General features: G+C 42.2%; 1 protein-coding gene across 2 annotated transcripts; it reads right to left on the bottom strand.

Moving 5' to 3' along the window:
• Positions 1-8,182: 8,182 nt before the first annotated feature.
• On the bottom strand, positions 8,183-13,086 carry LOC111965398 (H-2 class II histocompatibility antigen gamma chain). Of its 2 annotated transcripts, none has more exons than XM_023989576.2 (9): positions 12,536-13,086; positions 11,545-11,714; positions 11,182-11,270; positions 10,889-10,945; positions 10,680-10,763; positions 9,635-9,719; positions 9,242-9,442; positions 8,993-9,046; positions 8,183-8,785 (listed from the first exon to the last, which is right to left on the bottom strand). In XM_023989576.2, the coding sequence occupies exons 1-9, from the start codon at positions 12,613-12,615 to the stop codon at positions 8,778-8,780; spliced, it is 828 nt and encodes a 275-aa protein (XP_023845344.1). In that variant the 5' UTR covers positions 12,616-13,086; the 3' UTR covers positions 8,183-8,777. The 2 variants fall into 2 exon arrangements, with proteins under 2 accessions (XP_023845344.1, XP_023845345.1); XM_023989577.2 differs by having other exon boundaries at positions 11,182-11,267.
• Between the last annotated feature and the right edge of the window lie 117 nt (positions 13,087-13,203).

Below are 13,203 nucleotides of genomic sequence, written 5' to 3'. Positions count from 1 at the left end.
CAATCATCAACTGAGAAGATTAGATGAATCAGGTAGATATCCTGAGCAAAGCTGGAATAGTGTAGGTTCAAAGGCTGTTCATTATGAGAGAATGCCAAGAGCGTGCAAAGCTGTAATTAAGGCAACGGGTGGCTACTTTGAAGAATCTAAAATACATTTAGATTTATTACTTATATTTTCCTTTATTATATTACATACATTTGAAGGACAGTATATTTTATATTAGTAATCTTTTGTTTGTTTTTAGTCCTAGTGATGGAGTCAAATTGGGGTCACGATAGGGGCTGCACCAAATGTTTGATGTAATGTTGCATTGATAGAAGGGGAGGGGCTATGGGACCCCTCCTCTACATTTATAGGGTCCTAGACTACAGATTAACAATATATATATATATTCATTGTAGGGATTTAGAATTGTTCCACAGTCTTTAAGTCTGTGCCTCTTATAAAGAAATGGGATATGGGGGGGGGGGTCTGTGAGAAAGCATTTCAAATATAAACAAAGAGCCCTGTAGGGGAGTAGAAGAGATAAGAGACTAGTCAGACATACCTCTATAAATCAACTTGGGGGAGTGGGCTTTTACTGCTGAGACCTTAGAAAACACTGGAACTATTGTATTTCTTGCAAGTTTGTATAGCTGTGTTTGCATGGGCTTGGTCTGAGGAGTAGCAGGTAATGACATCACAGGGGGTTGACTACAAGCATGATAAAAACAACTTGGACTTTTCCTATGGGGCAGAACTCAGGAGAGACATCAGTTGTATGTGTGATGTTTGATCTTTGACTTCTGTCTACAGCTGTATTTTGATTAAAATTGTTATGATTTATAAGTGCACATGTTGAGTGTTCCTTCTTTGTTAAGTAATAAAACGGAGCACAGAAAAACGGAACCAACACTAGCCTTCAGCTACCCTCAACCCCTCCCATCTATCTCTGAAGACCATCTAGTTTTGATTTATAGCTGACATATACAGTATTTTTCTAATGTACTGTGATGTTTCACAAAAGTTCTGAAGCTTTCTATTGTCATAGTTTCTAGAGATTGTAAATGAAAAGAAACACATTTTCTAAGAGTATTATTATATTATTGATCGATTGACTATGACTTTTCAAATCACCCAGCAGTGCTATTTACAGAGTTCCAAGTAAATGTTGCAATTTGTCAGCCATTCCTGATCTAATTATTCTGTCTCTTCACAGTAAAATATGCAGAGCTGGGATGTTTATATCCCCCATATATATATATAACATTCTATTGATTGCAAGAATTTTGTATAACCATTTAAATTGAAAAACGAATTTCGCAGCAGAGAACTGGAAGGAAAGGCGGCCAAAGGAAGTGTTGGCTTTGGGGATGACCAGTGAAATATACCTGCTGGAGCGCGTGCTACGGGTAGGTGTTGTTATGGTGACCAGTGAGCTGAGATAAGGCGGGGCTTTACCTAGCAAAGACTTATAGATGGGTTTGGCGAGTGGGCCAGTGGGTTTGGCGACGAATATGTAGCGAGGGCCAGCCAACCAGAGCATACAGGTCGCAGTGGTGGGTAGTATATGGGGCTTTGGCGACAAAACGGATGGCACTGTGATAGACTACATCTATTTTGTAAATGACATMGCCAAAGTCAAGGATCGGTAGCTAAGTCAGTTTTACGAGGGTATGTTTGGCAGAATGAGTGAAAGAGGCTTTGTTGCGAAATAGGAAGCCGATTCTAGATTTCATTTTGGATTGGAGATGCTTAATGTGAGTCTGGAAGGAGAGTTTACAGTCTAACCAGACACCTAGGTATTTGTAGTTGTTCACATATTCTAAGTCAGAACCGTCTAGAGTAGTGATGCTAGTCGGGTGGGCGGGTGCGGGCAGCAATCGGTTAGGGGCAGGCATTTAGTTTTACTAGCATTTAAAAGCAGTTGGAGGCCATGGAAGGAGTGTTGTATGGCATTGAAGCTCGTTTGGAGGTTTGTTAACACAGTGTCCAAAGAAGGGCCAGATGTATACAGAATGGTGTCGTCTGCGTAGAGGTGGATCAGAAAATCACCAGCAGCAAGAGCGACATCATTGATATTTACAGAGAAAAAGAGTCGGCCCGAGTATCTGGAGCATCAGCATTTGTGGGTTCGATTACAGGCTCAAAATGGCCAGAAATAGACTTTCTTTTGAAACTCATCAGTCTATTCTTGTTCTGAGAAATGAAGGGTATTCCATGTGAGAAATTGCCAAGAAACTGAAGATCTCGTACAATGCTGTGTACTACTCCCTTCACAGAACAGTGCAAACTGGCTATAACCAGAAAAKACATAGGAGTTGGAGGCCCCGGTGCACAACTGAGCAAGATGACAAGTACATTAGAGTGTCTAGTTTGAGAAACAGATGCCTCACAAGTCCTCAACTGGCAGCTTCATTAAATAGTACCCGCAAAACATCCCGAAGATTCGACTCCGGGATGCTGGCCTACTAGGCAGAGTGGCAAAGAAAAAGCCATATCTCAGACTGGCCAATAAAAAGAAAAGATTAAGATGGGGAAAATTACACAGACACTGGACAGAGTGAGGAACCCCCCCCCCCCCCCCCCTTCCCCACCCCCCCCCCCCCCTCCCCCCAACAAAAAAAGACCCCTAAACCACACCCCTTATTACCCAATCCCACCATACACCTCTCCTAAATTTAACACAAAAAAGAGCCCTTGATACCTTACCCCTATATACCCAACACACCCCTGAACCTACCCCACACTCTTATTGTTTTAATTGTTATTATTTCATTACTTTCTATAAAGGCAAACTGGTTGTTTATTGGTCCTTTTGTGCTTTGACCCCAGATGGATGGTGAATGATGTAGACTAGCCAGTGGAGACCGATGGGAGGAGTTATAGGAGGACAGGCTCATTGTAATGGTTGGAATGGAATTAATGGAACGGTATCAAACACATCAAACATATGGAAACCACGTTTGACTCCGTTCCATTCATTTCATTCCAGCCATTACGATGAGCCCGCCCTCCTATAGCTCCTCCCACCAGCCTCCACTGAGACTAGCGTAGTGGTTATCCTATCACAGCGACTTCAAGGGAAAACGGGATTTCGCACACTAATCATGCAGGTTTCATCTAGTGTATTTTGGTGGTCATATTTAGAACTACAGCTCACCCTAGTATATTTACAACTACAGCTCCCTACAGCACGCTTGTGTACTTATTACAGTCCTCACATTGCATACACACTACCTTGGATGTGTTCGTCCACCTCCTGTCTCAGCTGGTCCTGCAGGTCTTTCCTTCTCTCTATGGTCACACTGTGGTCCGTGTTGTGGTCAGGGTTATGGTCACTGTTATCAATATGTGTTAGGGTCTTTGGGGAATGCAGTCCCTGCCAAATCAACACAACTCTAAATACTCATTGCAGAGATTGAGGCATAGTTTATTTGTTGTTTCAGATACAGCTAGATATGCTATTCTCTACAGGAAAGAGACTGTATCTCACCTTTAGATTCTGGGTTAGTTCTGCCAGCCTATGGTCATCCTCCTCTCGATGGTCCCCTTGTGACATAATTTTTGTTCGAATCTCCTGAATACTGTCCCGGATCTCATGCTCAGTTACCTTTGGACACCATCGTCCCATTAACCACAACATCATGAAAGAGATTGATCAATAACACGAATTGACCCTTTATAACAAGTCTCATGACACACATACATTGGACAGTAAGTAGCGAGGTACTTACAGGTGTGTTCATGTCCTCAGAGAAACCAGTCTGAAGCCAAACCAACAAGAGTGTTGCGAGTTCATTTGGGTTTGATTACACTGGCCTGAAATATTTATGTCCCAGACTCCATTTTCACTGGTCAWGGGGTGTACAGTTACTCAGGATGCGGATATGAGTTCAAAACAGAGGTTACCTTCAGATAGACATTTCCAATAAAGAAGTTGTTTGTTCTCTAGCCTAGTATGGTTGTCTCTGGAAAAAGACCAACTCACAGCAGTCTGAATTGAATGTTTAGATCTATTTTATTATGACTGTAATCACTGAAAAAAACAGTGTATTGCAGATGGGTATAATAATAAAATGGGGGTATTAGGTGATAGTTGGCTATTGAACTTCATTACTGTCACTGTGTCACTAGTTAATGAATCCCTTATGTTGAAGTGAGAGAAATAAGTGACCAATTTAAGGCAACATTTTGAAATTCTTTACTCACCCTCTTGATTGTTGTAGTTGCATGTCTGCAGTAAGTCCTGAAACATATTTTAATATCTTGAAAAGTCAACCCCACTCTTTAACATTCCATATTCTGCTTTAGTAAAAAGGGATAGTTAAACTTCCATTTTTACTAAAGGTCCGCTTTCACCTGAAATCTACAAATGTCAAAGGTATGCAGGAAAATGTCCTCTTTTTAATTTATGGGAACTAATCAAATATGTGAATGACAGAGATAATAGTGGTGCAGATAAGATATGAAGGATGTGTCAGTGTTGCCAACATATTTAGCGAGTATTCAGACTCCTCTAGCGACACATTTTCAAAAAGCGACTAGCGACAAATCTAGCAACTTTTTCTGTTGTTATTGGAGATTTTTGGAGACTCTGACGTGAAAGCACGTATCGTTCTTACTCTTCTCAACGAGCAGCGGGTGCTGACGTGGGCCCCACACCCRTCCAAAAGGACGCGGCCCAGTCCTCTCGCAGCAGTCCCTCCCAGCTGCAGTCAGAGCAGGAAATGTTCACCCCTCCGCATCCAGACTGCAAATTAATCGCGCATGCGGGAAGCCACCGCCGGCTGATCCCTGGACCCTGATCTCTCTTTTGACGAACATATCAAGACTGTTTCAAGGATAGCTTTTTTCCATCTACGTAACATTGCAAAAATCAGAAACTTTCTGTCCAAAAATGATGCAGAAAAATTAATCCATGCTTTGTTACTCTAGGTTAGACCACTGCAATGCTCTACTTTTTCGGCTACCCGGATAAAGCACTAAATAAAGTTCCGTTAGTGCTAAATACGGCTGCTAAAATCCTGACAGAACCCAAAACATTTGATCATATTACTCCAGTGCTAGCCTCTCTACACTGGCTTCCTGTTAAGGCAAGGCTGATTTCAAGGTTTTTCTGCTAACCTACAAGCATTACATGGCTTGCTCCTACCATCTTTCCGATTGGTCCTGCCGTACATACCTACACGTACGCTACGGTCACAAGACGCAGGCCTCCTAATTGTCCCTAGAATTTCTAAGCAAACAGCTGGAGGCAGGGCTTTTCTCCATAAGAGCTCCATTTTTATGGAATGGGCTGCCTACCCATGTGAGACGCAGACTCGGTCTCAACTTTTAAGTCTTTACTGAAGACTCATCTCTTCAGTGGTCATATGATTGAGTGTGGTCTGGCCAAGGATTGTGAAGGTGAACGGAAAGGCTCTGGAGCAACGAACCGCCCTTGCTGTCTCTGCCTGGCCGGTTCGCCTCTCTCCACTGGGATTCTCTGCCTCTAACACATTACAGGGGCTGAGTCACTGGCTTACTGGTGCTCTTTCATGCCGTCCCTAGGAGGGGTGCGTCACTTGATGGGTTGAGTCACTGACGTGATCTTCCTGTCTGGGTTGGCCCCCCTTGGTTGTGCCGTGGCGAGATCTTTGTGGCTATACTCGGCCTTGTCTCAGGATGGTAAGTTGGTGGTTGAAGAAATCTCTCTAGTGGTGTGGGGGCTGTGCTTTGGCAAAGTGGGTGGGTTATATCCTTCCTGTTTGGCACTGTCCGGGGATCATCGGATGGGCACAGTGTCTCCTGACCCCTCCTGTCTCAGCCTCCAGTATTATGCTGCATTAGTTTATGTGTCGGGGACTAGTGTCAGTTTGTTATTCTGGAGTACTTCTCTCCGTGCTTATCCAGTGTCCTGTGTGAATTTAAGTATTTTCTCTCTATCTCTCTTTCTTTCTCTCTCTCGGAGGACCTGAGCCCTATGACCATGCCTCAGGACTACCTGGCATGATGACTCCTTGCTGTCCCAGTCCACCTGTCCGTGCTGCTGCTCCAGTTTCAACTGTTCTGCCTGCGGCTATGGAACCCTGACCTGTTCACCGGACGTGCTACCTGTCCCAGACCTGCTGTTCAACTCTCTAGAGACAGCAGGAGCGGTAGAGATACTCTTAATGATTGGCTATGAAAAGCCAACTGACTTTACTCCTGAGTGCTGACTTGCTGCACGCTCGACAACACTGTGGTTATTATTATTTGACCATGCTGGTCATTATGAACATTTGAACATCTTGACCATGTTCTGTTATATCTCCACCCGGCACAGCCAGAAGAGGACTGGCCACCCCTCATAGCCTGGTTCCTCTCTAGTTTCTTCTAGGTTTTGGCCTTTCTAGGGAGTTTTCCTAGCCACCGTGCTCTACACCTGCATTGCTTGCTGTTTGGGTTTTAGGCTGGGTTTCTGTACAGCACTTTGAGATAACAGCTGATGTAAGAAGGGCTATATAAATAAATTTGATTGTATACAAAAAATGTTATGGTTGAAAACTTCATGTTTACTGTGACTTGTTGTAGCTCCTAAGTACCATAAGGTTAAAAACCAAACTAATTAAGAAAACTAAACAAAAAAAACAAATAAAATAAAAAACTAAGTAACTCCGCCAGTGTATTTTTCGGGTCACTTTGCCGGTCCCAAGCCCGGATAAAGGAGGGTTGGAATTGTGACATAAAAAAAACAAGAATCGACAGAAGAAACTTAATTTGTAGTTCTAAACATATTTAGGGTGTTTTTTACTCACTTTTTGTCTTCCCACGACATTATTCCTCTCTCCTACACGTCCATCACAATTACATGCACATGGCCAATTATGCAAATTAGATCACCGACAGGGACCGCCGAGTGCTGAAGCGAGTTAAAATCATCTGTCCTCGGTTGCAACACTACAGAGTTCCAACTGCCTCTGGAAGCAACATCAGCACAAGAACTGTTCGTCGAGAGCTTCATGAAATGGGTTTCCATGGCTGAGCAGCCGCACACAAGCCTAAGATTACCATGCACAATGCCAAGCGTCAGCTGGAGTGGTGTAAAACTTGCCGCCATGTGACTCTGGAGCATTGAAAACGCGTTCTCTAGTGATGAATCACGCTTCACCATCTGGCAGTCTGATGGACGAATCTGGGTTTAGTGGATGCACAGAGAACGCTACCTGCCTGAATGCATAGTGCCAACTGTAAAGTTTGGTGGAGGAGGAATAATGGTCTGGGGCTGTTTTTCATGGTTTGGGCTAGGCCCCTTAGTTCCATTGAAGGGAAATCTTAACACTACAGCATACAATGACATTCTAGACGATTCTGTGCATCCAACTTTGTGGCCACAAATTGGGGATGGCCCTTTCCTGTTTCAGCATGACAATGCCCCCGTGCACAAAGCGAGGTGCATACAGAAATGGTTTGTCGATATTGGTATGGAAGAACTTGACTGGCCTGCACAGACCCCTGACCTCAACCCCATCGAACACCTTTGGGATGAATTGGAACGCTGACTGTGAGTCAGGCCTAATCACCCAACATCAGTGCCCAACCTCACTAATGCTCTTGGCTGAATGGAAGCAAGTTCCAACATCTAGTGGAAAGTCTTCCCAGAAGAGTGGAGGTTGTTACAGCAGCAAAGGAGGGACCAACTCCATATTAATGCCCATGATTTTGAAATGAGATGTTCGACGAGCAATGTCCACATACTTTTGGTCATGTAGCGTATGTAATTTACCAAGAATTATACTCCCTCTGCCAAGGAGAACGTTGTATTACCATCATCATACATAGAGGCATGCCACCCTACACCAAAATGTTGTGCTTTAAAAAGTAATGTTCTTCAGTAACCAACATCTTAGTATAGATGTTCTGCACACAGATCTAGGATCAGCTTACCCTCCCCCAATCCTAACTTTAACATTTATGGAAAGAAAAGTAAAACCGATGATGTGTCAACAGTTAATTTCATCCTACTGTAGCCTACTCCTAACCAATATCATAACCCTTCATCTGAAGTCTTGTTATGGTCATTCATTTTACACTAGTTGTTATTTTGTGGTGGGTAGATTCTATGTTAAATTAATCTATGTTATCCCAGAACTAAGGTCTCTAGTCAGATGGTACCATGTATGTTTAAGTAGTCTGTCCTAAATTGATTAATGTACAATAAGAGTTAGAAAAAAACAAATTTTAGTAGGAAATAGCACTTTATTAATTTTTATTGGTTCACCTATCCCTACATTCATAATAGTCAAAGCATGCTTCAAAGACATGGTTATAGAGGTTTAAAACACGACATCTATGTTAGAAACTCTAGAGAAAAGCTGATCAAATAAGCCCCTATGGCAGTCTATGTGGAGAGACAGAATAGGGAAATGGGGTGGGGCTAGCCCCCATCAGATGGATATGATTGGAGGGCCAGGTTAGGGGACTAGGGGTCAAAGTTGACAGGAGTGGGGTCAGGGTTTGGGGGATGGAAAAGTCTGGGTGTTGTGCATGGTATAAAATGTAACACACATCTTATATTTATATCTTAAACGCTTTACATAGCTGTGTTGAGTTCAGAAGCAGAAAAAAGCTGTTAATAATGTTCACAGCATTTATACTGTCCAAAGAAAAATAGTATCCATAAATCAAAAGAAAGTATTTCATTGTTTCGTATTCCAGATAATTGACCTTTATCATGATAGAGGGAAGAGTGAAATAGTCATTAGAAGGAAAAAACATTTTCCCATCTGACAGTGAGACGAGGAGAGAGCAGGCCAGCTGGTGCCCTGGTGGTTTTACTCATCTGCAAAATATAGAGAATAGAATCAACCACATGTACGAAACCATCATGCAATCTATTCAGATGAACAGTACACAGTGTGAAAACAAAACAGTCAGACAACACTTACATGTAATCAAAAGTGTTGTCTAATTATTTGTATCCCTCTCTCTGTCTGTTTGTTATTGAGTTTATTTCTCTCCATTTCGGTTTTGTCTGTGAAACACTCACCCTTGTACTCCTTCAGCTGCATCATCCTGGGGAAAGCCGCCATCCGACTGGGGACTGCGGGGAACAAACAGTAGCATGAGACAAAAATAGTCACATCGCTATCTATATGTACATACAACTGCGTAGATATACCATGGCATGTGTAATAGTGAGCAAATGAGCTTTGTTATAGACTGCAGAATGCACTAAAAAGCAATTGAATGGACGCAGAGGTCAGTAACGCTGTATAACTGTCTGCCTAGTTCCTACCTCTGTCACAGGTGGCTCTGCCGCGTATGCTGGTGCCCTCGATGACTTTGCCGTTCTTGTCCACACACCAGCAGAAACCAGTGGCGTGCCAGCACTGCATGGGCAGGTAGTTGCCCTGCTCGTCACACTGAGGGAGGTAGGCACCAAGCTTACGGCTCTGGGACGACTTCTCCAGGTTACACTTGGTCTGCAGGCCGGCGGCTGAGGAACAGACAGAAGATAGGGAAAGACGAAAGAAAAGAGGAGAGAAAAGGTGAGTTTTTATTCAATACTTGGTTCATGTCGTGGATGAAATTAAGAGACAAAGAGACAAGACAGAGGAAGTTGTGCATTCGTAAGGTGGTGTGAAGGTTGGTGGGGGGTGGTGATGGCGGGGGTTTGTGGTAAACTCACCAGGCTGAGGTGTGGTGGTGGGTGCAGGGGGCTTCTCCTGGGCCATCTGGAAGAGCAGCCAATTACGTGCCCAAGTCTCAAAACCCTGCAGAAAACACAGTCAGGGGTTAAAGTTCAAATAAGATAGGCCTAAGTGTGGGTCATACACTGTATATTCATGGGATATTATAAGGAGACCAAACATTCAGCCTGCTGCACAGTCACTATGTAAGCTCTAGTCTAGAGTGCCTGATTAAATTGTGGTTAAAAATTGTGGTTAAACTCTCTCTATGGTTAAAGTAGTAAGACATGCATGTCAAAAACTGTGTCCTTCATTAACGATCATCTTAAATCGAAATATTTTATATTACCCTAAATTCCCTATGGTAGACAAAACGTCTTAGTACATTAAACAAACTAATGTTTTCACCACACAAGAATTACAGGAAATACACATCCTTTTTTACCTCAGATTGGTTGTGTTAGTATGAAAGTTTATTTTGAAATTCAATTGCTTGTACCAGATAATTATCTTTGGTTTGTACTAATCAATTCCAGTCTAGAGTGACCGACTGGTAAATATTGGTGCCTGAGAAGTTTAAAAGGTACTAATTTACCAGAATACAAGTTATCTGAACACAAGTGTGAATAGTGTGTCTGTAGGGAGTAATTTTTCGGTATTGTCTTCAACATATCACAACTTATTTCAGCATATTGATTATGAATTTGGACATCTAAAACCAATGTTTTGACACTGGGCTATAAATGTAAAATCCATGACAACAGGAAGCAGCAACAGTATCATTTTCAACTTATGCTTTAGGAATATAAATTATTATTTTCACATTATTTTTCAACATGAATCTACTTAATTAGGTCAAACTACTGAATGAGGCAAAAAAAACTTGCTATCATTTATTGGTTTTGATTATATAAGTGAAATCGTTGAAATATGTTTGTGTATGTTCTCAGGGTGAGTCCCAAATGGTAAACAGGAGCCTTATGGCCCTGGAATGCACTAAAGAGAGAATAGGGTGCTATTTGGGACACGCAGATTCAGTCTCACCTTCCACTCGGCCTCCTCCATCTGTCTCTTCAGGCTCTGCAGGTTGGCCAGGAACGTCTCGTTGAACTGAGGTAGCTGGGGGTTCTAATAAAAACAGACAATCAAATGATTGATCAATCAATCGATTGTCAATATTTGACCTTTCTGTCTTTTGTAGAGGTGACTTCAATGCAAAGAGTGGCTAAATGAATATTTATTTATTAATTTACCTGCAGCAGATCCTTCACCTGCTTCTCTAGGCTAACAATGGCAGTGGCCTCCAATTTCTGATGGGAGAGTGGAGAGACAAACTGAAAATAAATACTCACCACACTCATATTTTTATTTCAAAAGAGCAGGAAGAGGGAGCTTAGTCCTAAGGGGGTAGATGTACAATGCAATTTCACTGGAGTTAAACACAAGTTGACARTTGGAAGGGAGCTTGTTGCTGCCACCTAGTGACCGCTTTTCCTCAGTTTATAGAAGCCTTTAAGAAGAAGCAATGGGGAAACAGGAGTCATACCGTCATGGGAGTCTTTACGTCCTCATCAGTGAAGTCTATCAGCCGCGGCATGCTGAGCATGGGCATGTGCATCTGGACAGGGGCTACTGCTTGAGCAAAACGGGGGTGACAGAGACCAATGAGTGCACACTTCAAATTGGGAGAACGCTAGCTCCTCCAGAACTACGAACTTCAGAGGAATAAACCCAGTTCCTGTATTCTTCTTTTCTATCAAGTCCCCCCAGTCTCTCTTCCTAAATAAGTATATCTCACTTCCCTCTCCTTTGACCACCAACACTACCTATATCAACACCACTCCTTCCCTCCTTGTTCCTCCATCTCCTCCCTCCCTCCCCTTTCCTTCCCCTTTCCTTCCTCCCCTACCTGGAGGTCTGTTTCTCAGCTGCTTGCGCATGTTGTCATTGCTCTTCTCCATGTCGTGGATCTGGCCCCTCTGGTTGAAGACCAAGTAGGCAGTGAAGGCCTGGCCGGCCAAGAGAAGACAGGCCAACACTGTGAACCCTGCTATCTTCAACGGACGGCTGTTAGAAGCCCTAAAGGAGGGAGGGAAAGAGAGATATAGAGAGATTACACCTTGACTCATGGGGACTGGATCAAACATTTTTAATGTCATTTTCAAAGCGGTATGAGGATGTCCATAATTGCATTTCTGACATTTTTGGGTTTGCCCTGGTATGTTATGTGAGATCAGTGCACCTCCCCCCAAAAAACGAACTAATCAAAGCCCTGGTCCAGAGTCAAAAGCTAATCCTAAACCAGTTCTTATGCAACAAAGAAGTACCCACCCCCCTTTTTAGAATGAAAATATTAAACCGTTTTCTGTTCCTCATTCCTGAGCCAATGATTAATGCAGGTTTRTGAGACATCACTAGTTGCTAGGCAGAGGCTTTGACTAGGAAAGAGCGAAAGTATGGGGAAGCCCACCCTAATCAAATGACTCCCAATTTTTTTTTAAATATTCCCTCAACAATGACTATAATCAACACGTTGGGAATATAATTCAGAAAAATAAATGAAATCAAAATGTCGTGATTGCATGTTCAATATCATTTGTGCATACTTTCAATAATGTAAATTGTAAATTCAGAATAGCATAGCCTACCAGTTGTAACCTTTAGCATAAAATATKACACCTTTTTAAGGACTTTCCTAATATTATTTTATATATCATTTTTGATATTATAATACAATAATTTGAGTTTATACATACTTGAACCTTCATTTGGAAGATAAAGAAACACTGACCCTATAGGCAAAATGAATGTTTACCGATTTAACTGCAACATCTATCTTTAATTTATAATACTAAACAAATTAAATATGTTTTATAGATTTTGCAGTAATTGTGTCTCACCCTCTTGTAGCTGTCATTGGTAGGATCACGTCCTGGCTCCCTGTGCGCTCCAGGAGCGCATCATCATGTTGCTCCTCCATTCTCTCCGCGTCCAAGTTCTCTCAAATCAAAACTAGTCTGGGTCCGAMGAAACGCAACGATTTAACAGTGTAGTAAATGAGGAAGGGATCTATTCGGGAGAAAGTATCCGGTTGAAATGAATAGAACGATGGTCTAGCCTGGAATTAAATGGAAAGTCCCGAGTCAATAAAGTGATGGGCAGGTTCCACTACATTGTCGAGGAGTTTATTCTAAGCTGTCATTGGTCAACCTGCCCTGCATCACTTGTTGATGGAGGCAGACAAATCTGAACTGATGAAAAGAAAGTAGTTMAACTCTACATAGCATTAATAGTTGTTAGAAAAACCCTCAGATTTWAAATTTAAAATGAACATCCCATTTGATTGGTTTACGAGGAAACGCTTTTACTCTACAGATCATAATTTATTCTGGAATGGGTGCAACATTTAAAACGGATACCCCAGTGTTTATCTAGCCCTGTACCTGCACTGTCCCAGTAATTATATGAGATTTATTTGATCAAATCATGAATAGAAAGTATACTTATGGATAGAGGTTTGAACCAGTGCAATATTTTGCTTCTCTTATTTTCAGGAGGTAATAATATA

The sequence above is a fragment of the Salvelinus sp. IW2-2015 genome, linkage group LG6.1 (genome assembly GCF_002910315.2).
Source record: "Salvelinus sp. IW2-2015 linkage group LG6.1, ASM291031v2, whole genome shotgun sequence".
Taxonomy (NCBI): Eukaryota; Metazoa; Chordata; class Actinopteri; order Salmoniformes; family Salmonidae; genus Salvelinus; species Salvelinus sp. IW2-2015.
The sequence above is the reverse complement of the archived record's forward strand: the minus strand, read 5'-3'. Positions and strand labels throughout refer to the sequence as shown.